General features: G+C 43.9%; 1 protein-coding gene across 1 annotated transcript in view; it reads left to right on the top strand.

Annotated features, from left to right (window-relative positions):
- WAPL (WAPL cohesin release factor) overlaps positions 1-24,346 on the top strand; it is a 3,318,690-nt gene that overhangs the window by 2,812,237 nt on the left and 482,107 nt on the right. Inside the window, exon 17 of the mRNA XM_044056596.1 lies at positions 340-501. Within this exon, the coding sequence (XP_043912531.1) occupies positions 340-501 (162 nt within the window). The remainder of the gene's footprint in view (positions 1-339; positions 502-24,346) is intronic.

The following is a 24,346-nucleotide window of genomic DNA, read 5'->3' as shown; positions in this document are numbered from 1 at the left end:
GTTTTAGTTTCCTAAATTTTAAACACTTAATATTTCCAGAAAGATGTATCTTAGCTGATAGCTAGGCCTTTCTACCTCAGATGTTATCAGTGTATTGCTCTTTTACACTGTTACAGCAGAACCACTTTTAGAAGACCACCTGTAAATCTGTTGAACCAAACTTGTGAATCAAAGTTTACTGTGTCGTTTTCCAGAGACACTTTCATGTGCAAATGACTGTGGTAATGCTTTTCTTAGTACTGAACTTACCACAGATTAATCTAACTTCTCCACAAGTTGCAGAGTTACTTAAGTATCAAAAGTCTGAAGTACAGTGATGTGTGTGTCCATTTCTTGCAGGGTCTAGGTCTGCTCATCAACTTGGTGGAGTACAGTGCTCGTAACAGGCATTGTTTGGTCAATATGGAAACATCATGGTCCTTTGATTCTTTCTGTGCTGGTAATGAAGATGACAGCTTACGGATTGATGAATCAGTCAGTGCCATCCGTGCTTTGGTGCAGGTATGTGTATTTTTTTAATGTTTATATTGGTTGGCCATACCTGTGAATCTAAGCAGTAGGCAGAAGTTCTTTAGTTCTTTGCTGTGTAAAAAAACATCTGTATCCACTGATTAATACAGCAGTTTATTTAAAATAAAAAAAAAAAACAGGTCTGAGAAGATTTCAAGTTTTTAATTGAGGGTATGACTGCAGTTTCAGTCATTGTCAATGCTGTTAGTAGCATTCATGTGTAGCATTTGTTTATGCATGTGAAAATTGAATGCATTTGTTTTTAAAGAGGCCCGAGGAGTTAAACTCCAAATATATACAGAAACGTAGTAATGTCACAGACTGGCTAGTACAGATTTGGCTATTCCCACCCCCAGTTGCTTGGATTAATTTTCCAGCATATAAATAAGTCACTGTGGAGAGAGAGAGGGGAGTTAATCACATCTCCATCTCTGGAATGCATTCCTCCTGTAAAGTAAGCGGTGTAATACTTTTCTTTTGTTCAAAAAGAAACTGGTTGATTGGATGGACATTAACAAATTCACCTCTGCTTGACTAGCACCATAGTCCTCCTCAAAAAAGGAGGCATTTAAGGGTGGGTATTGACAAGGCGTAAATGGTCATAAGATTCAGTTGCCTTGTATTTCCTACAATCCTATTAGTAGTATAAATACACTTGATGATTGAGTCTGCAGTCATAACCAAGTTATGTAATTTTGAAGCGTGGATGTCAAAAATTTCACCTTGAAAGTAGAGCAAAGCTTGAGAGTTGAATGTTGATATCAGTGTCAGGAACACACAGTTATGAATAGAAAGACTTGATCATAACTATTTGTTTTACACAGAGCTTTAGATGCTGCAGTGTACTGTTAGAGAAGAAAAAGTACAGGAGTGTTGAGTGTTATACAGCTTTGAAAGCCATAAAGCATTTAGCACTGGCCCGTAGACAGCGGCCAGAAACTAAGTGTTGAATAAATGGTTTTGAAAAAAAAACTGTTAAATAATTCACTCTGTTGCACTTTTTATTTTATTTACTTTGGTGTGGGTATGTGTACTGTGTGGTAGTGAAGCAGTTTACAGTTTTTAAAGCTATTTCAGCTTCTCATTGCTGATGTTCTTCATGTTTCACTGTTGCAGTCATTACTTTTGGGTAATCTGCTGGCAGGATACAATCAGTCACGTAATCTGCTGACAGGTTGCCCACAGTCGGCCTGAATTCCAAAGTCTTGGGTCCTGCGTTGGTTGCTGTCTTCTCGTCCATGAAGTCGGGTCGTCAGGGGTATAAAACATGCAGCTGATGCCATTTTCTTCAGTCTTTCTTGCTGCGTGGTGCCCGAAGCAGAAGCATTTCACAAGTGCCGGTCGGCCGACTACTGAAATATTCTTGTTTGAGTTTCAGAACCGAAGTCTTCACCAAAAGCTAAGTACCTCATTGGGGAAACTTTTTTCTTGCTTTTTACTGATGTCAGAAAAAGTTAATAATTGTATTACTTGTGGGAAGCAAATACCTCATAAAGATTTCCATTTATACTGTATTCCTTGCCTAGGCCCTGATCACAACGTGCCTGGCTGTCAGTTTTGTGCTAGATTTAACCAACGAACATATTAAGAATCGATATATCTTTGCATCAAAGTAGTTTGGAAACATTTAACTAGTCAGAAATGTCTGATAGTAATCTGACTACCAGAGTACATAAAAAACGCAAAGAAAAGGACAGAGAAAGGCAGTCGAGATCCAAAACCGATGAAGCTTCTCCTAAGACAGTCGCCGGTACTCAGTGAGGTGCTTTCGCAGCCCCTGATACCCGCTACCTTCGAGTCGCAGGCCTCTACTGACTCCCATGTGGAGTCCGGCATGCCGCAAAATACTCAAGGTATTGGACCGAAGGATACATCTCCCACGGATTTGTCTGGAGCCACTGAGCAGGCACCGGCTTCTGAGGGTGTATTCAGACCTCAACATTTGTATATCAAACCGACGAAAGCTGCAAAACCAAAGACAAGAGCAACTTCTAAAACTAAAAAACTAACGCATGAGCCACGTGCACAGGCCTCTATGACTAAAAAACAGATGATCAAAATGGCTGAAGACCTTATTACCTTGATCAGGAGTACGCATCCCCCTCCTTATAAAGAGGCCTAGGCAGGAAACTGACTATGAATCTTCAGATCAGGTTTCTATTTCTTCTGATTCCTCTTCTGATCAGGAATTATCTATGCTTCCCTGTGAGGATTCTGATGCTGAGGAAGTCTATTCCATCTGCATCTCCTCCTCAGGATTATTCATTTGGACAAACCTTGCATACTTTGAGGGAGCCATTTTCACTGGGAGAGTCAAGACTTCTCAGAATCAAAAAAGAGGCTTAGGGATTTCCTTCTTCTCCCTCGGCACAGGCCTTTAGCCATTCCTCCTGTTTTAGACATTGTGGATGATGTGTTTTCGGAATCAAGCTCGACCCCTGACTCCTTACCTCCAGCTCCCAGTAAGCCTGACAGATATTACAGGGTCCCTGACTCATATAAATTTTTATTTAGAAACCCTGCTGCTGATCCTGAAACTTATTTCACAGGGTCCAAAGGGAGTTAAGGCCTCAACAGCAAAAAATTCTACCCCCTCTGACAGAGATTCAGGGGCACTGGACAGATGGGGGGAAAAGGTTTATACAGCTGCAACCTTGGCAATCGGGGCCTTAAACTGTCCATTTCATATACTTAAGTACCACCAACATGTTATGGGATTGCTGAAACAGAAAATGATGTTAAATTCAGAATGTGCAGAAAATAAAGAATTGCAGGAATTATTGCATGCAGCTGAACCAAGTTGAAAAGCATACTTTGCAATGTGGTTTTGATTCCTTAGAGGCCTCCTGCAGGGCCGCAGTTACTGGATTTGTGATTAGGAGGCATGCCTGGTTAAAGGAACAAAATTTGCCTGATCATGTTAAAGCTAAATTGCTAGATGCACCCTTACAGCATGATTCTCTGGTATTAAGGCAGAAGAGGTTTTAAAGAAAATTGAAGACAAAGCTAAGTCTATGCAAACTGTTAAAGACTTCTTACAAGTGCAGCCACCAAGATTCAGTAGACACTGGCCTGCAAACAATTGGTCCTTTCCTGTGTCAGACAGAGCTCAAAGGGGCAAATCCAGATGCCCTAAGGGTTCCAGATACCAGGCGCAAGATTCATACCGGTCAAAGCAATGGGGCGCTTCCACCTCCAAATCTGGAGGAGATAATGTGCAAACCTACAGAAAGCAATCCCAATGACTTCCCTCTGCCTACACCAAGCACTTATCTTTTGGCAGCACCCATAGGAGGAAAATTAGCACTTTTTGCTCAAAATTTGCAGTTAATAACCCAGGACAAGTGGGTACTAAATATCTTATCACAGGGATACAGATTCCATTTCCACACTTTGCATATGGCAAATGGTTGGCCAGATCTGCCAAAATATCAATGGGCAGAGGCACAGAAACAGGTTACGTCCCTCATGGATAATGGGGGCCATTCAGACAGTACCAGAACAGGAAAAAGGACAACGTTTTTGCTCGACTGTTCTTGATACCTAGAAAGGACAAGGCCTGGCCGCCAATACTGGATTTATCGGTTCTGTACACATACCTGGACATTCCAAAATTCAAAATGCTGACTTTGCAGCAGCTTCTGCCCATGCTGGGCAAGAATACTTGGCTTGTGACTTTAGACCTAAAAGAGGCATACCTGCATATCCCAATAAGACAGTCATGCAGAAGATACCTCAGATTCAAGGCTGGCTTAATGCATTACCAATTCTCTGCACTCCCCTTTGGCTTATGTACTGTGCCCAGGGTCTTTACAAAGTTTCTGGCACCAGTAATTGCATTTTGCAGACAAAAAAGTATACAAATATATCCTTACTTGGACAACTGTCTAATTCAAGCAGAGAACAAGGGGACACTTCTTCGACACCTGGCGTTTGTGAAAAGGCTTCTAACATGCCTAGGGTACACAATAAACGAAAAGAAATCACAACTGGTACACTCTCAAAAGATAACATTCCTGGGTGCAAGCTTGAATACAACTGCCCAGATGGCTTATCTCATGCCAGACGAGCAAAGGCAACTGACTACTTACTTCTAACTGATGGCAACAAAAACCCAATCTTCTGCAAGACAAATTCTGCAGGCTCTGGGCTTTATGGCATCCTGCATCCTACTGATTCCATATGGAAGGCTGCATATGAGGAAACTTCAGTGGTACCTAGAAAGTCTATGGAGTCAACAGTCTTACAGTCTGGAAACAATGATTCCTCTAATTCCCTGCCTGCAACAGGAGTTTGTATGGTGGGCAAAGTCATGTCACCAAAACATGGGATGGCCATTCACTCTACCCCCTGCCAGCCAAACCATAATAGACGCATTAGATTATGCTTGGGGGCCCACGTGGCAGGAAGATGCATTCAGGGCATAAGGTCACCAAAACAAATGCATCTACCTATCAACCAGAAAGAGATGCTAGCTGTTCAAAATGCCCTAACAGCCTTCAAGGACTTATTTCATCCAGGACAACTACTGATAGAGACGGACAACACCATAGTCATGTGGTATATAAACAAGCAAGGGGGCACACACTCATACCCCCTTTGCAGATTAGCCATGGCACTGTGGGACACAGCTTTGACCTACCAAATACATCTTCAAGCTCAATTCCTGCCAGGAAAACAAAACAATCTGGCAGACGATTTAAGCAGAAACCTTATGGATCCTCACGAGTGGAAACTAAATCCACAAGTCTTCAGCATGATAACAGATAAATGGGGGAGCCCAGACATAATCTGTTTGCCTCTCCTCAAAATTATCAATTGAAAAAATTCTGCACAAGAACTTGTCACAGACAAACATGGAAAGTGGGCGCCCTATCCTTCAGTTGGAAAAACCTATCCGTTTATGCCTTTCCTCCTCAGCCTCTTCTCCCCAAGGTCCTCCTAAAAGTCAGACAAGAGAAACCAAAGATGATACTAATTGCCCCGGACTGGCCCCGCCTATACTGGTACCCAGTCCTAAGGAACTTATCTCAATACCCAGCTTGGACCTTGCCTCAAGTCCCAGCAAAACAATCAGATCCTTCACAATCAACTACAGACTCTGAACCTGGCAACATGGCTGATCATGTAGTCATACAAACAGCTCCTGTCAGTAAAGCTTTGATGGATGTCATTTTGGAAACCAGAAGGCCTAGTACTATAAAATCTTATGCTGACAAATGGAAGAGATTCTCTGCTTGGAATCAAGCACAAGGAACTGATGCAGCAGAACCAAATATTCCTCAGATATTGCAATACTTAACTGAGATGCTTGACAAAGGCCTATCTTTCTCATCAATTAAAATCCATGCCTCTGCCATTTTGGCTCATTATAATACAGAGCCACCAATCTTTTCTCATCCTTTACTAAAGCAGTATCTTAGAGGAGCCAAAAATGTAAGGCCTCCTAGAAGATCACCATTGCCTGCATGGGACCTCAATTATGTGTTGGAAAAGCACACCCTGCCTCCATTTGAACCAGCTGCTACTGCTGATATGAAGTTCTTATCATGGAAAACAGCTCTGCTACTGGCAATTACTTCAGCAAGAAGAGTTTCAGAGCTACAGGCCCTCATGGCTGTAGAGCCTTTTATCATATTTTACCCAGACAGGGTATCTCTGAGGACAAATCCTACTTTTATGCCTAAGGTGGTTTCCAGTGTGGCTCTTAACCAAACAATTCATCTGCCAACCTTTAATCCAAATCCGCAGAACAAGGGGGAGAAAATTCTGCATTCCTTGGACGTACCTAGACAGCTAAAATTCTACTTAAGCAGGACTAAAGCTCTAAGAAAAACTGAGCAATTACTAGTGACATATGCTGCAGGATCAGAAGGCAAGGCTGTATCAAAGCAGACAATTTCAAAGTGGATAAGCCACTGCATCTGTTTCTGCTACTTACACCATGGTAAACCTGTGCCCAAGGGCATTAGGTCTCATTCCACCAGAGCTGCAGCTATTTCAGCAGCATTTCTAAGGGGAGTATCAACCATAGACATTCTAGAGGCTGCTACTTGGAGTTCTGTTCACACCTTTACAAAGCATTATCATTTGCCTCTCTACTCTAAATCCAGGGCAGGATTTGCCACTGCAGTTCTGCAGGGCCTTATAGCCGTTCCTAATGCTGTTTAGCTCCAGCCTCCCAACCATAGCTTTGGGATTCTACCCAAATGTAATGACTGCAACAGTGAAACACGAAGAACATAGTACTGTTGTGTACACTTACCATAAATGTAGATGTTCGAGTGTATTCACTGTTGCAGTCCAGGTTACCCTCCCGCCATCCCCCTGTCATTCTGGAGTTTCTTTCCTTCACTATCTTCTACAACCTATGTGGTGGTTTTGCTTGTAGATGAAGGTAAAGTTTATACTGATGCATGTATGTATGTATATATATATATATATATATATTTATATATATATGTGTGTGTGTGTGTGTATTTGCTACCTTTTTGGGGGCACCTGACATCGGGGACAAGAAAAACTAAAGAAAATGGCATCTGCTGCATGTTTTATACCCCTTACGACCTGACGTTTTAGAAGAGGAGACAGCAACCGACGCAGGACCCAAGACTTTGGAATTCAGAACGACTGAGGGCAACCTGCCAGCAGATTACTCGACTGAGGGCAACCTGCCAGCAGATTACCCAAATGTAATGACTGCAACAGTGAATACACATCTGCATTTATGGTAAGTGTACACAACTGTACTTTCTGCTTAGAGCTTAACAGCACTGAGAGGTGGTTAAAATGTTAAGCACCTCTTTTAGATTATAATGGCGATAAACTGATTTGGCTTTTTCTTGAATTCAGAGCATAAGTGTGTTCCATGTACTTCATAAAAAAACTGCATGCAGTCATGCATACATACATATGGTATGTATAGCATAAAGGATTATGATCAGATTGCTGACCATGGTGTCTAAAGATGAATCTTGGTGTCCATGTCGAGAACGCACAGTGAGATCGGGTCAGTGACCATAACCCTTTTAATTTTTTGTCGTTCACAGAACTTTATGTACCGTACCAGTTACAGAAAAAAATAGTATAGGACCACAGAGTGTTTTACCAGCTTTGAAAGTTAGTAAAGCATTTAGTGCTATCAAATAGACAAGAACATGCTTCTCTACTTAAGAATTCCGGAGAATCCAAAAAGAATTGGGGGCAAAGGTAATCAAAATCGAGGATGTTTTTTTAAGTACTACTCAAATTCACTTATAAAACAGGTTTGCATCAGTGTGCATTTTCTGAACAATAAGAAGTATGCAATCTTAATGTCGGGCATTATTGGCTGACGGTAATCTTCAGTGATTTGCCAAAAAAAAAAAAAAAAATTTGAGACTTCCTCTGTGGAGGACTACTTCTAGGAAACTCACTTCACTGTTCCCAGATGGAGAATTTGTAGTGGAAAAGCAATGAAATTTGCACTGAAGTGTATTTATCTATACAGGAAACTCCTCCATGTGAACAAGGGCAAAATCCAAGAAACCAAGTAAGATTAAAAAAAATTAGTAAAAGTGGTAAAGAAACTATGCAAGGTCCAGAAAGCCATGTGGCCATGGAGGCAGACAAAGCAGCATGCGGCTAATCCAGATGTCCCCGATTGTTTGTGGAGGAAAAGATAAACAGAGCATATACAAAGGTATTTAAGACAAGTAGTACCTGGAAAGACTATATAAAGAATAGTAACCAAAAAGTAGAGGAGATTGAACAGGCTGTGTTGAGAAGCTCTGACATAACATTATTCCAAAAGGAGAATGCAGGAATGAAGGGAAGATTACTAGAGCAAGGCATGGTGTAGGACAAAATTAAAATTAACTTGGTTGAATGAAATTAAAAAAAAAATTGTCTTGTAGAAGACGATTCCCAGATGGCCATTTTAAGGTTTTCAGCAATCCCCAAAAAGGTGGAGGGAGCAAGACTGCAAGAAGTCCATAATGAGCTGCATTAGTAAATTGTCAGGGATAGAAGAACAACAACTGAAAATCAAAAGAGAACATGGTTTATATGCCAAACACTTCAGCAGTGAGAATGGCAAGCATGATGCTTATGAAATTTCAGACCTGAGAACAGAAGGGAATGTGAACTGTCCAGATTGTGGCAGAAAGGATAAGCAGTTGAGTTTGACCAAACAGGAGTATATAGCTGATCATAACTACTCTGATATCACCAGATAGGAAAGGACAAATTTCTGCTTGCAATAAAACCGTGTAACCAAAGAAGTTAAAATTAAAGTTTCTCTCTCCAGCAAGTCGTGTTTTTCCACCTCAGATGGCATGAAGACCGACTTAGAAGTAGAAGGGGCACTGGAAGATTTGCAGATACAAGATGCCGACAGGAATGTTTGTCATGAAGAAAACTTTGTGCGGAATTAGTGCAAGATTCTATCTAGGAACAATCTGATAACACTGATGAAACATCCCCCTTTGTTTAAAAAAAAGTTTCTTGTCTAAAAAAATATGCAGGACCCCCACACATGAGGAGCGATGGTATTCTGTCACTGGATTACCACATAATAAATGATATGGGGAAGGGAAGTAAAACAAAACTGCAAGTCATAGACACAGAGCAGAAAGTCCAGTGGCTGAATTTGGAAGGGAACTGGATACTTCCATTCGGTTTTGTTAGTACTGTTAGACCTATAGGCACCATTAAATATTCTTCCTGTAAAATACTTCACTTATGACTTATCTTTTACTAATTAGTAATTATCCTTTTAAGTAAAACTATAAATTCTCCTACAGATTTGTTTTAATATATTTATTTAATTCATTCATCTTCACTGCATATGTATATAAATTTTATTGATACATGGTCTGGAATTCTTCTCACTGATGGTTGCATGGGAAGTGTGATAAAAGTAATGGAAGGAGGGGAGGGGACAGTATTAAAATTTTGTAAGGCTTTTATGCAGTGCTATATTTTACTTTCTTAATTATCGTTTTTAATGCTTTAACAATCTAAAATTGAAATGATGGGGGAATATTTTCTATATACTGAATGTATTTACCAATCTAAACTGACTAGGGGTGGAGATACCTAATTAGTGGGACTGTAGGAAGGCTCTGCTGTTTGATTAGCTAAAATTGATGCAAGCCTATGGGAGTAGTTGACATGAAGTACCTGAGAAATGTCTTCTACAGTGTAAATAAGTAAATGCTTTGAAGTGTAGCAGATGGTTAACCATACACTCAGTCTTATTAGTGTAAATATTCAGCAGCTGTAGAAGAAATCGTAGAAGGGTAAATAAGAAAGATGTATAAAAATCATGACCAAAAATGATGGCCTGGTTGAAAGCAAGATAAGGAGCCAAGAAATAAGTGAATGTTCTGGGTCAGAAAGGTGGTTATGTATATAGCACAGAGTCCGGCTAATGAACTGGTTATGTGGGGCAGCCGTTTCTCATAAAAACAAATGTGAAACAAAGCATTCTCACGTTTGGGGGAGAGGATGTAAGAATAACATAAAGAAGTTTTGATATAAAAATGGCTGTTCAACAAAATACAAGTACTCAAGTAGGTGGAGTATTTACGCTAATTGGGGCAGAAAGTTGTACACAAACAATTATATATGTAATTATGTTGAATATGGAGTTTTTCTTTCTTAATTTTTGAGACATATGAAAGGCAAACCCTGGGGATTAAAACTAGCGCCAGTAATTAATGTAATCAATCAGTCAGAATGCGAAAAGAGCTGAAAAGAGGAGTAACAGAAACTGGAGAAGGATTTTTAAGAAAGATTGAATGCTGGAAAAAGAGAGATAATATGCTGGAACAGATGACAGGTTTGACCTTATTGTCATCGAATGTGAATAGTTTAGCAAACTTAAAGAATAAGGAATAAAGGATTAAAACATATATTTGAAAATAAGACATAAGTGACAGTGCTTTAGATGACTCGCTTAAATGCATTGGAGTATAAAAGGCTGATTAAACAAGGGAATTATGGATATGGGACACTGATGATTTGGGAACGAAAAAGTAGTTAATCTTGGTGCAGAAAAATATTAATTTACAATTTGAAGAGGACAAAATTGACACACTAGAACAATGGCTCATGGCAAGGATATTTATGGATTGGGAAGGATAGTCCCGTTAATCTGACTTGTATATACCACCAAAATTAAAAATAGTGTAGTTGAAAGTCTTAACAAAAATAATCACTTTTCAACAAGGATCACAGTTTATAGGATGGGTATGGTAATTAATATAGGTTCATAGGAGGTTACTACACCATTAACCAGAGGGTCGTTTTAAGCCTAACCTATTGCACCCATTCTATTTCAAGAGAAAAATTCAGTGTCTAGGATTATTATTAGTAATGACTGCCCATGTCCAAGAGTGATGTGGCAGCTATTACCAGTTGGAGTTTGCGGTTTTCCTATCCATTCATCCAGGATCCTTTTGACCAGAGTTATAGAGGTGCTCTGCTTAACATGAATTGGTAGCCTATTCCAGAGAACTGGCAACCTCTATGAGATGAATTTCTCTCTCCAGCATGTCCTATTTAAATTGCTGGCCAGATTTAGGTCACTGGAGAGGGTAAATCTAGTCCCATTTGACTTACAGATGTGCAGCAACTTCATCAGGTTGGGGTCGGAGTTTGTTCTGTCAGCCAGACACATGTCTTCCTTAAGCAGCCTATATGCTGCTGAGTACAGTGACAAAGACTTCAGTCTGTCCATGTAAGGCATGTGCTGAAGACCCGGGATGATCATAGTTTAAAAAAAAGCTCTGGGGTCTCTCCAGTTGCTGCATATGCCTGGTACGGTACATACCAAATAGGGTGCTATACTCTATTATGGACCTGATAAAGGGATGAGTATAGGGGTTTATAACCTCTTTTGCCCTTGAGGCTATGCCTTTGCTAATTAAATGTGTGATATAGAATGTCTTTATGTCTTACTACAGTGAATATATGGCGGTCAAAGTTTAGGTCACAGTCTACTTGTGTGGCCAAATCCCTTAATACAGTGTACGTACTTAAGGTATTGTTGTTTATTTGATAGTGGAGACATTGCTTTTACCGAAGGGGATGATGATGCATTCTATTGCATTTAGCTTGAGTCAGTGGCTTTGGCACCAATCTTTGGTCTGTGTAAGCCTCTTTTGGAGCACACTGACATCATTTGGGGAGTCCACGATTGTAGTCCATAATATATAACAAAAGGATGTTTTGATTGACTGAGAAGACTTTAAGTTAATGAAATAGGCAAGTTATTTGGAGAAATTCTTACAGATGTAAGGATTAAAAGACATGGCAGAAGTCCTTACCTCTCAGTGGGAATATACTTGTTTTGATTGGAAATATAGACTGGGCAAGGCTACCTAGGTTTTATATACCAGACCATGAAAGTTTTGCAAAAGGACTTTAAACAATTCCATTCTCTATATCAGTTCATGGAGCTGTAATTCTATAGATTACAGGATTAGCCTGTCTAGATATATCAAGTCATTAACATTTTCCTATACATTTAGTTAGAAAAACAAGGTTTAAAACTGGATTCATGAGATTATAGAAGTATTTTTTTCCTTCCTTTCCCTAATTCCCCTAGCAGCTCCACCCCTTCACTGGCCTACTCTACATCCCAGTTGACCTGTTTTACCTATCCTCTATTCCAAACAATGACTAGCCCCAGCAGGCCAACACACTTCAAAGTTCTCCTCTGGTCTGTGTCTTACCACTCTACTAATATCTTATAGCTTAAGCTACTATGAATCCCTAAGTTTTACTGGATTTCAACACCCTGCAAGGAAAACAACCCCATTCTCTTTCTCTTACAGCTTCTCACTCTCATATTAACATAACATCCTCATCATCCTACCTTCTTCCACGATTTCACCGATTATCCTATACTAAATATTTCCAAATCAAAAAGGAATACCCTATATTCTTTAAAGTCTTCAAACTTAAATATCATCTTCAACTAGGTCTACTTCAACACGGTGACATTCATCCAAACCCAGGGCCTTTCACTACCACTACTGACTCATCAGCCAATATTTCCTCTTCTACCAACCCCACCAAAACCTTAAACTCTCTCTTTATAGGCCACCTTACGTAGCTTAAACAATAAAATTACACAACTTCATGCCCTATTTAGACACCTGTTCTTTTGACATCTTATGCCTAACTGAAACTTGGCTCAAACCCATAACTAAAGACAACAATACAATTCCACCAGGGTATAACATACTCCGACTTGACTGTCTAAATAAAAAGGGGGGGTGGGGTGGCTCTTCTGTTTAAATCTGTATTGACAGTCACCTCAGTAGACATTCATCCACCATTACCTTCTAATCTCGAGATTTTAACTGCTAAGCTCCAAATAAATACTAATAAATCCATAAACATTAATGTTAAGTTGTCTATCTTGCCTTCGTTCTTGCTGGATGGGTTCAGCGCCGATCCTCGGCTCCGACCTGGCCTTTTTCTAAAGCTCAAGGGCTGTTTACCGGCTCGAGGCCTCCCCTTATCCCACAATGCTAGGCGTCAGATACCCAGATCTCGTTTGCTGCTTCAACTATGAGGTTGCATTTTTTTACTGGCTCCAGGTCATATAATTCTTTTTATAACTTTTCATAGTCGGGGTTGTTGCTATTTTAGATTTTCTTTTCCATTAGAGTTGTTAAATTGTAACCCCTTTAGACCCACTTATAATCCCCTTTTTTTCTATTAATTACAGAGTTTTATTCCCTTCCTCCCTTACCTCTCCCCATCCCCCTTTGGGGTAGTGGTTAGGCCTATCTCTTTATAGTGTGGTTATTTATATATATATATATATATATATATATATATATATATATATATATATATATATATATATAGTTTTATAGTTTTTGGTTAATTATAACTGCTATAGTTGTAGAGATTGTATTGTCTGTTCTAGTGCGTGTGTGTCTGTGTTTAGTGTTTAAGCACTAGTTTAACTTCCCTTGGTATCTCTTCTACCATGTCCAAAGATTCCAAGGTTTCAGGTTTCAAGAAGTGTGACTCGTGCTGTCAGAAGACGTCTCTGACAGACGGTCACACTTCTTGTGTTTATTGTTTGGGCCCCCTACACCTGCAGGACTCTTGCTCAGTCTGTCATGCTTTCAGTCTGAGAGTCCTGCAGGAACATAGAAATAAACTTATTTTGAGAGGCTTGTTAAAGCCTGAAGGATCCCCGACTAAGCCTTTGTCGGAGAAATCCTTAAAGCCCGCCAAACCGTCGGCTCCCTGTTCAGAGCCGACGCCGGGCGGAGCTTCTACTTCCTTGTCTATTCTGGCCAGAACCGACACTTTGAGACCTCAGTCGGCCCCAACTTTGCCATCGGAGCCTTCTCTGAGCCGGAAGCGTTCGAGATCCCCCTCTTTAGAGTCTGTTCGTTCGGCTCCTAGGTCCCTATTACTACAATCGGAGGAGTCATAGGTCCCATTCCTCTCGGTCCTACAGGTTATCTGACCATGACTTAGAGGGGGTGGTCAGTAGGCTCCTTAAGTCGCAGGCACTGACCAAAATGTTGACTAGCCCTTCTCAGCAGACTGTGGCTATCCCTGTTTCTTCAACTATTCCTCCTCCGACTCTACTACCGTGTTCGGAGCCGGAGCTTGTTGGGGCTCGAATCGTCGGAACGTCTGAGCCGATACCCCACCCTTCGGCTCCTTCGTTGGCTCTGATCTCTTCATTGGTTTCGTCCTTAGAGGGATCTGGGCACCGAGACTCCCTTGTCGGCTCCGAGGGGGCGAGTGGCATCGGACCCTTGTCCGACCCCGTTCTCCCTCTCGGGGCCTCGGCGCAGGTGAGCTCGGCTCCGACATCGGCCTCGGAGCCGGGAGGGGTTCATGTCTCTTCAGAGCGGGGGCCCTCTTCTCTGCCTGATAGGGGTGCCTTTGAGGTCATGAGGAGCGTGCTGACTCCTGGGTCGGCTCCGCGATTGACCCCTTCAGCTCCTTCCCCATGGTGCCTGTGTCTGTCTCTGTCCACCCTCCTGACCCCAAGCGTGGAGAACAAGCGCTCCAGGTAGCTCCATTGGGTGCATTTTCCTCTTCCGAAGCCTCCCCTGATCATTCGGAGGAGCCCCCTCGGAAGAGAAAATGTAAGAGGAAGCATGTTGACTCCCCCGAGTCAGTCACCTCTGACACTGACTTGGAGGATTCAGAAGGGTCCCCAAGTTCCCCCTTTGAGGATGTTTCCTTTTCAGACATCCTTGAGATCCTTAAGCAAAGGGGGAACTGGACTGCCCTCAACCTTTCCGAGGACGAGTCGGTGTATCTGGCCGCGTTTGGTTCTAGTCTCACCTCCTGGGTGTCTCCGCCTTTCGACCCACTCATGGACGTAGTGGCTCGGAAGGTATGGACGGTCCCTGACACAGTGGAACCAACTCCCCACAGGCCCACAAAGTTCATCACAGCCCCGTCCGACAAACAGATGTTCATTGTGTTACCCTGTTGCAGTCATCACACTTGGGTTATCCTGCCATCAGGCGGTCCCGCAGTCGGCCAGAATTCCAAAGTCTTGGTCCGGCGTCGGTTGCTGTCGCTTCTTCTCTGACGTCAGAGCGCCAGGGGTATGTCAGAGGCATCCAACGCCATTTTCTTCAGTCTTTCTTGCCATGTGGTGCCCGAAGCAGAAGCAGTTCGCAAGTGCCGGTTGGCCGCCACTTGAGATTTTCGAATCGAGTTTCAGTCCGAAGTCTTCAAAGCTAAGTACCCCGTTGGGGAACCTTTTCTTGCCTCAGTCCAATGTCAGAAAAAGTTAACAATTGCATTTCTTGTGGGAAGCAAATACCTCATAAGGACTTTCATTCTTTTTGTATACCATGCCTAGGCCCAGACCACAACGTCACTGGTTGTCAGTTTTGTGCTAGGTTCAATAAGCGAACTATATAGCGTCACTTTGATTTCGCTTGACACTACGGTAGAAAATTTAATTACACTATGCCGTCGGAGCAACCGACTACCGGCGTGCATAAAAAAATGCAAGGATAGGGACAGGGAGCCTAGATCCAAGCCAGACTCCGAGGCCTCGGCTGGCCCGGTCGCCGGTTCTCCGGTTTTCAGTGAGGCACCTACGCAGCCCCTGGCTACTGCTGAATTGGATCCCCAGGCCGCATTGGCTCCCCCAGCAGAGATTTGTAGGCTGACGCAGCCTTTTTCCTTAGGCCCAACCGACGACATCGCAGTAGGGGAAGCCAGTGCTGCAGAAACACCTTCTGTTTCTGAAGGTGTCTTCAGATGGACTACCCTCACCATTAAATCTTATGCTGAGCTTAAGACTCCTCTAAAACCAAAAAAGCCTACACTTCAGTCTCCAGGTCAAGGCCCTATGCCTAAGAAACAGATGCTTAAAATGGCCGAAGATTTGATTTCTTTGATCAGGGGTTCCCAACCCCCCCCCGACAAAAGGCCTAGACAAGAGGAGGATTATGCCTCCTCTGATCAGGTGTCTGTCTCCTCAGGCTCCTCTGAAGAACAGGATTACTCCTTCCCCCTTATGAAGATTCTGATGCTGAAGACTCAATTCCCTCAGCTTCTCCCCCTGAAGACTGACTACTCCTTTGGGGAAACCTTACACACCATGAGGGAACATTTCCACTGGGAAGGTCAGGACTACTCTGACTCAAAGAAAAGTCTCAGAGTTTCTTTTACTTCCCCAGCACAGACCTCTTGCTATCCCCCCTGTTTTGGACATAGTAGATGATGTTTTCTTAGAATCTAGTTTAAATCCACATTCTCTGCCTCCTGCTCCAGCCAAACCAGATAGATACTATAGAGTGACTGACTCTCACAAATTCCTTTACAAAAGCCCTGTTGCTGATCCAGAGACAATTTCCCAGGGTCCCAAAGGGGCTAAGGCTTCTATGGCTAAAAATCCTGTACCTTTGGAAAGGGTCTCCAGAGCACTAGACAGGTGGGAGAAGAAGGTTTACCCTCTACTACTCTAGCAATGAGAGCACTAAATTGTCAATTTCGCATGCTTAAATACCAGCAATTCCTTAGGTCTCAAATAAAAAAAAAAAGATGGGCATTCTCCCTCAACAGTCTGAACTCAAGGAAATGCAAGATCTGTTGCATGCAGCTGAACATGTGGGCAAAACATACTTTACAATGTGGTTTTGATGCCTTGGAAGCTTCCTCCAGAGCAGCTGTTACTGGGTCTGTTATACGTAGGCATGCTTGGTTAAAGGAATAATCTCTGCCTGATCATGTTAAAGTAAAGTTACTAGATGCGCCCCTACAGCAGGATGCTTTATTTGGGGTTAAAGCAGAGGAGGTTTTAAAGAAAATGGAGAATAAGGCAAAATCTGTGCAGACGGTCAAAGATTTCTTACAGGTACAGCCCCCACGCTTCAGCAGAAATTGGCCAACAAAAAATTGGTCTTTTCCAGCTTTTGACAGGCCACAGAGGTTAAATACAGGCACTCAAGGGGCAGTGGACAAGCACAAATCTCTTACAAACCTCGCCAATGAGGCACAACAACACAGAAGGGAGGAGAAGACAGGTCCCAAACCACTAGAAGGCAAACACAATGACTTAAACATCAAACTGCCAAGCAAAACCCCCTTGGCAGTTCCCTTGGGAGGAAAATTAACACTTTTTTGTAGACAACTGGCGCATCACAAAGGACAAATGGGTCCTAGACATTATCTTACATGGATACAGATTCCATTTCCACACCTTGCCAAGGATAAAAGGAATGCCAAACCTGCCACAAAATCGATGGGCAGAGGCACAAAAACAAGTTACAGCTCTCATGGACATGAAAGCCATCCAACTGGTACCTACACAGGAGCAAGGCCAAGGATTTTACTCAAGGCTGTTTCTAGTCCCCAGAAAGGACAATGCTTGGAGACCCATTCTGGACCTTTCAATTTTAAACACTTTCTTGCAAGTGCCCAAATTCAAGATGCTGACACTACAGCAGCTTCTTTCCATGTTGGGCATGAAAGCTTGGCTAGTAACGTTGGACCTCAAGGAGGCATACCTGCATGTCCCTATCAGACAAAATTGCAGAAGATACCTCCGTTTCATTGCAGGTTCAACCCATTAAAAATTCTCTACACTGCCCTTTGGCTTATCTACTGTGCCCAGGGTCTTCACAAAATGCCTGGCACCAGTAATTGCATACTGCAGACAGAGGGGAATTCAAATATACCCATACCTGGACGACTGTCTCATACAAACAGAAAACAAGGACATTCTCTTACACCACCTGGCTTTTGTAAGATGACATCTAAGTTGCCTAGGGTACACAGTAAACGAACAGAAATCAAAACTAGCACCCTCACAAACTATGACATTCCTGGGTGCCAGCTTGAATACAACGGCCCATATGACTTATCTGATGCCAGACAAACAACTACAATTAACTCAATACTTCAGAACATTGGCAACAAAGACCCAACTCCCTGCAAAAAAATTCTGCAGGTCTTGGGCTTCATGGCATCTTGCATACTACTAATACCATTTGCAAAACTGCATATGAGGAAATTACAATGGTACCTAAAAAGCATATGGACTCAACACAGTCACAGCTTGGAAACAATGATAACTCTCATTCCCTGCCTTCAACAGGACTTTCTATGGTGGTTACAGGCTTGTCACCTCAACAAGGGTCAGCCTTTCACCCTACCCCCAGCCAGGCAAACTATGACAACAGATGCATCGGACTATGCCTTGGGGGCACACATGGCAGGACGGTGCGTTCAAGGCTTATGGACAGCAGATCAAATGAATCTGCACATCAATCAAAAAGAAATGCTAGCTGTACAAAATGCTCTGACAGCCTTCAAGGACCTCTTGCATCCAGGACAGCTTATCATAAGGACAGACAACACCACAGTAATGTGGTACATAAACAAACAAGGGGGCACACACTCCTACCCTCTATGCAGGAAAGCAATGACCTTGTGGAACACAGCACTGGCTTACCAAGTTCAATTACAAGCTCAATTCCTGCCAAGAAAAAAGAACATATTGGCAGACGACCTAAGCAGAAACATCATGGATCCCCACGAATGGAAACTGGATCCATAAGTATTCACAATGATAACTCAAAAGTGGGGGCTCCCAGACATTGACCTGTTTGCCAGCCCTCAAAACTATCAGCTAACAAAGTTTTGCACAAGGAATTTTCACCAACAAGCTTGGAAAGTGGACGCATTCTCATTCAGTTGGAAAATGCTAACAGTATATGCCTTTCCTCCACTACCCCTTCTCACAAAGGTGCTTCTGAAAGTCAGGATGGAGTGACCCCGAATGATACTCATTGCTCCAGACTGGCCACGCCAGCACTGTTACCCACTATTAAGAAATATGGCCCATGGCCCACCATGGATTCTACCACAAATTACCCACCTCTCACACAGCAAGACAATCAGATTCTACACAGCCAGCTCAAAACCTTAAACTTGGCTGCATGGCAAATCACCTAGGCAACCAGCCAGCTCCTCTCTCACAAGCTGTTATGGAAGTTATTCTGGTGGCTAGGAAGCCCAGCACCAGGAAAGCATATGCAGACAAATGGAAAAGGTTTTGCACCTGGAACCAAGCTAAAGGCCAAAATACCCTTCAGCCTGACATACCTCAGATTCTGCAATATCTAACTGAGATGTTACACAAAGGGCTTTCTTTTTCATCTATTAAAATCCACGCCTCAGCTATTTCTGCTCACTACAACACGGATCCTCCCTTATTTTCACATCCACTCTCAAGGCAGTTTCTCAGAGGGGCCAAGAACATTAGGCCTCCCAGGAGAGCACCAACACCTACTTGGGACCTCAGTTTTGTTCTGGAAAAACTCACACTACCTCATTTTGAACCAGCTTTCTCAGCTGACCTACAGTTTATATCATGGAAGACTGCCCTGCTGCTAGCAGTCACTTCAGCTAGAAGAGTTTCAGAGCTTCAGGCACTAATGGCAGTAGAGCCTTTCCTCATTTTTCATCAAGACAGGGTTTCTCTACGAACTAACCCCTCCTTTATGCCTAAGGTGTTATCCAGTGTGGCCCTAAATCAAACCATCCATTTACCCACCTTCTTTCCAAATCCATAGAACAAAGGAGAAAGATTCCTGCATTCCTTGGATATTCACAGACAGCTACATTACTACTTGGATAAAACAGGTTTTCAGAAAATCTGACCAGCTTCTTGTATCCTATGCTACAGCATCACAAGGAAAGGCTATCTCAAAACAAACCATTTCCAAATGGATAGGACATTGCATACGTTTTTGCTACACCCACCATGGAAAACCAGTTCCTGCTACCATAAGGCCCCACTCTACCAGGGCAGCAGCTACATCTACAGCCTTCCTCAGGGGGGTACCAACCAAGGATATTCTGGAAGCTGCAACTTGGAGTTCAGTACACACCTTCACCAAACATTATCACTTACCACTTTACTCTAAGACCAGGGCGGGCTTCGCCACTGCAGTTTTGCAGGGCCTTCTAGCCCCCTCTAACCCTGTTTGACTCCTCCGCCCATCCTTAGCTTTGGGATTCTACCCGTGTGTGATGACTGCAGCAGGGTAACACGATGAACATAGTACAGTTTTGTACCTACCATAAATGTAGATGTTCGAGTGTATACCCTGCTGCAGTCCAGGTTGCCCTCCCTCCATCCCCTCTAAAACTAGCTGAACTTATCTCTATTCTATACAACCTCTGTGGTGTATTTGCTTGTGCCAAAGGGTTTTGTTTTACTTTTTCAAGATAGCTATATATATATATATATATATATATATATATATACATATATATAATGTTAAGTTGTCTATCTCGCCTTCATTCTTGCTGGATGGGTTCGGAGCCGATCCTTGGCTCCGACTCGGCCAATACTAAAGCTCGAGAGCTAATTCCACCGGCTCGAGGCTCCCCTATATCCCACAATGCTAGGCGGTAACTACCCAGATCTCGTTTGCCGCTATAGCTGACGAGGTGCTTTTCTACCGGCTCAGGCAGGTTAGTCAAAGATTTAATTCTAAAATCTTCTATCTTAGACCCCTAGTACTCCTTTTTCACTAAAACCTTTAGTTTTAAATACCCCTTTACCTGGTTTGTCAACTTTGTTGCCCTTAATTCCTTCTTTTATTTACCACTTTAGTTTTAGGCCTTAGGCCCCTTCTAGTCCCCTTGTGCGACTGTGTGTGTGTGTGTGTGTGTGTGTGTGTGTGTGTGTGTGTGTGTGTGTGTGTGAGAGTTTTTCTTGGACCCTTTATTATGTCCAAGGAATCGAAGGTCTCAGGCTTCAAGAAGTGTGACTCGTGCTGTCAGAAAATGTCTCTAACAGACGGTCACACTTCTGGTGTGTATTGCTTGGGACCTTTGCACCTGCAGGACTCTTCTGCTGTTTGTCATGGTTTTAGCCCTAGAGTCCTGCAGGAACGCAAGAATAAATTAATTTTGCGGGGCTTATTAAAGCCTGAAGGCCCCCCGACTCAGTCTGTGTTGGGGAAGCCTTCTAAAACTTCCAAACAGTCGGCTCCGGTTTCTGAGTCGACTTCTGGAAAGGTTAAGTCTGCTTCGACATCGGCTCCGGCCGAAGCCGATGTTTCCAAGCCTCATACTGTTACCTCGGCTCCAGCTGGAGCCAAGGCTGATAAAACTCCGTTGGCTCCGATACTCTTATCGGAGCCACATTCTAAGAAGAGATCTAGATCCCCCTCTATCGGCTCCGTGCACTCGGCGCCAGGATCCCCTCTTCTTTCTGAATGGAGCCATAAAACTCATTCCTCACGGTCTTCCAGGCTATCTGACCACGATTTGCAAAGGGTAGTGAGTAGACTTCTCAAGTCCAAGGCACTGGCCCAAATGCTGCATAGCCCGACTCAGCAGTCAGTGGCTATTTCCGTTCCCCAATATATTCCTCCTCCGACTCCTTTGAGTTCGGAGCCAGGGCTTGTCGGAGCCATGACTGTCGGTGCGTCGGATCCGATACCTTCCCTTTTGGCTCCGTCATCTGCTCCAATCTCCTCCTTGGAGGGATCTCGGTGCCGGGCTTCCCTCGTCTGCTCCAAGGGGGCGAGTGGCATCGGACCCTTGTCCGACCCCGCTCTCCCTCTCAGGGCTTCGGCGCTGGTGAGTTCGGCTCCGACATCGGCTTCGGAGCCGTCCCTGTTGGTGCCGAGGGAGGTCCTTGTCTCTTCGGAGCGGGGGCCTCTGGCCTTGCCTGACAGGGGTGCCTTCGAGGTCATGCGGAGCATGCTAGAACCAGGGTCTGCCCCACAGTCGGCTCCTTCAGCCCCTCCATCTACAGTGCCTGCGGTGATTTCTACTCACCCCCTTACCTTAGACCGCAGAGAGACAACTCCTCAAGTTTCCCCATTGGGAATTTCCTCCTCTTCCGAGGCCTCTCCTGATCCGGTAGGAGATCCCCCTAGGAAGAGGCAGTGCAAGAGGAAGCACATTGACTCCCCTGAGTCTATCACCTCTGACGCTGACTTAGAGGAATCTGAAGGTTCCCCTCGATCCCCCTCTGAGGATGTCTCCTTTGCTGACATCCTCGAGATCCTGAAACAGAGGGGGAACTGGCCAGCCCTTAACCCTTCGGAGGATGAGTCCGTGTATCTTGAGGTGTTTGGCTTTCGCCCTTCTACCTCCTGGGTGTCCCCTCCCTTTGACCCCCTTATGGAAGTGGTGGCAAGGAAGGCTTGGACGGCTCCTGATTCAGTGGAACCCACCTCGAGGAGACCATCTAAATTTATTACTGCCCCTAGAGATAAAGATTTTTTTATCCAAAGGTGTCCCTGTTGATGCCATAGTGGTGGCTGCGGCCACTAAGAAGGAGTTAGCCGATCCTTCAGTTCCTGTCCATCCTCCTAATAAGGAATCTAGGACCATGGACAGGTACGGCAAGCGGATGTTCTCATCAGCGACCTTTTCAATGCGGTCGCTGAACTACTTATGCCACTTCACTGTCTCCAGAGAGATTTACTCAAGGATATGGGTGAACTGATAAAGGATCCTACAGCTGAGGGGTTCCAAGACAGAATGAACTCCCAGTTGGCAACCCTGAATTCCATCGTTAACTCCTCCATGCGGCTGGTCTCATGTGCTGCGGATGGGGCGAGTAGAGCCGCAGGCACAGGTGTTGCCTTACGACGTCACACCTGGATGCGGCTGTGCAACTTTGCGGACCCTTTCAAGGCGTCCTTCACCAATTCTCCCTTTGATGGATCATCCTTGTTTGGTCCACAGGTGAAGGATACATTGACCAGGTGTGAGGTAGAAGGTAAGACTCTCTCTGCCGTAGGAGTCCATTTTTCTACCCCTTCTAGACCCTATCCCAAAGGTCAGAGGGGAGGAAAGATGTGGTTCCGTAAACAATCCCAGGGAGTCTCATCTGACGCACAAGGTCGATTCCCCTCTAGAGGCAGAGGGCGGAATAATAATAGACGCCGCTCTAGAGGCAGAGGAGGTCCGCAAAACCCAGGGTAGCAGAGAAATGTTCTCTGATAAACCCTTTCAGCATCCCTGAGGGGCTGCCCGGCTGTCCACCTTCGGAGGCAGTCGGGTGAAGGTTATTCCTGTACCCAAAAGCCTGGCTTTCCCTTACTCAAGACAAATGGGTACAGTCGATCATATCCGAGGGTTACAAAATTCCCTTTATTCACATCCCATTCCAACCCAAAAGATCCCTTCCAGACGTTCCACCTGGTCTAAGGGTACAAGCAGCATTAGAAATTTTAAAGCTGCTATCAAAAAGAGCTATCCAATCAGTCCCAGCAGACCAGCAAGGATCCGGAATCTACTCCAAATTCTTTTTGGTACCAAAAAAAACAGGGGACTGGAGACCCATACTGGATCTCAGCTACTTAAACAAGTATGTCAGGAAAACAAAATTCCGGATGGTCACACTACAGTCCATTCTACCCGTCTTGGGTCAGGACAATTGGATGTGCTCGATAGATCTTCAGGATGCGTACAACCACATCAAGATGAACAGACGCTCCAGGAGATATCTCCGCTTCAGGCTGGGAGCCAGTCACTACCAGTTCAGGGCCCTGCCCTTTGGTCTCACTACAGCCCCCCGTGTGTTTACCAAATGCATGGCAGTGGTCGCGGCTCACTTGAGACGTCAAGGATTCCAGGTGTTTCCATATTTAGACGACTGGCTCCTTACCGCCACCACCAGACATCAGCTTCTTCTATCCAGGGACTTCACCATCCAATCTTGCCAAGCTCTAGGCATTTCAATAAATTTTGAAAAATCTGCCTTGTCAATCTATTACCTTTATAGGCGCCACATTAGACACACTCAATCTTTCAGCCAGACTCACAGAGCAGAGAGTGTCAGATATTCGAAAACAAGTTTCCCTTCTCTTACAATGCAACAAAGTCAAAGCCAGACTAGTTTTGAAGGTGTTAGGACTCATGGCAGCAGCTATTCCCCTCCTCCCCTTAGCTCGCTTTCACATGAGGATCCTCCAATGGATGCTGTTTACTCAATGGTCCTTTCAACAGCTCCCGATGTCCCATACCATATTGATAACTCAATCATGCAAGAATCAACTGTCTTGGTGGATCACATCACCTCAACTTCTCCGAGGAAGACCCTTCACTCCCCCCCCCCCACAGTCGCCACGTTGACGACAGACGCCTCCCTGATCGGGTGGGGGGGCATTATCAGGGCAGGACAGTCCAAGGCACGTGGCAACCTTTCGAGTGCCACTTGCACATAAACGTCTTAGAGATGAGAGCAGTGCTTTTAGCGTTGCAAGCCCTTCACGACTCTCTTCCCACTGGGACTATTGCAATTCAAACGGACAACATGTCCGTAGTGTGGTACATCAACAAACAAGGCGGAACCAGATCA

The sequence above is a fragment of the Protopterus annectens genome, chromosome 14.part0, assembly GCF_019279795.1.
Source record: "Protopterus annectens isolate FY-2018-M chromosome 14.part0, PAN1.0, whole genome shotgun sequence".
Lineage (NCBI taxonomy): Eukaryota > Metazoa > Chordata > Ceratodontiformes > Protopteridae > Protopterus > Protopterus annectens.
Note: the sequence above shows the minus strand (reverse complement) of the source record. Positions and strands in the feature narration are given on the sequence as shown.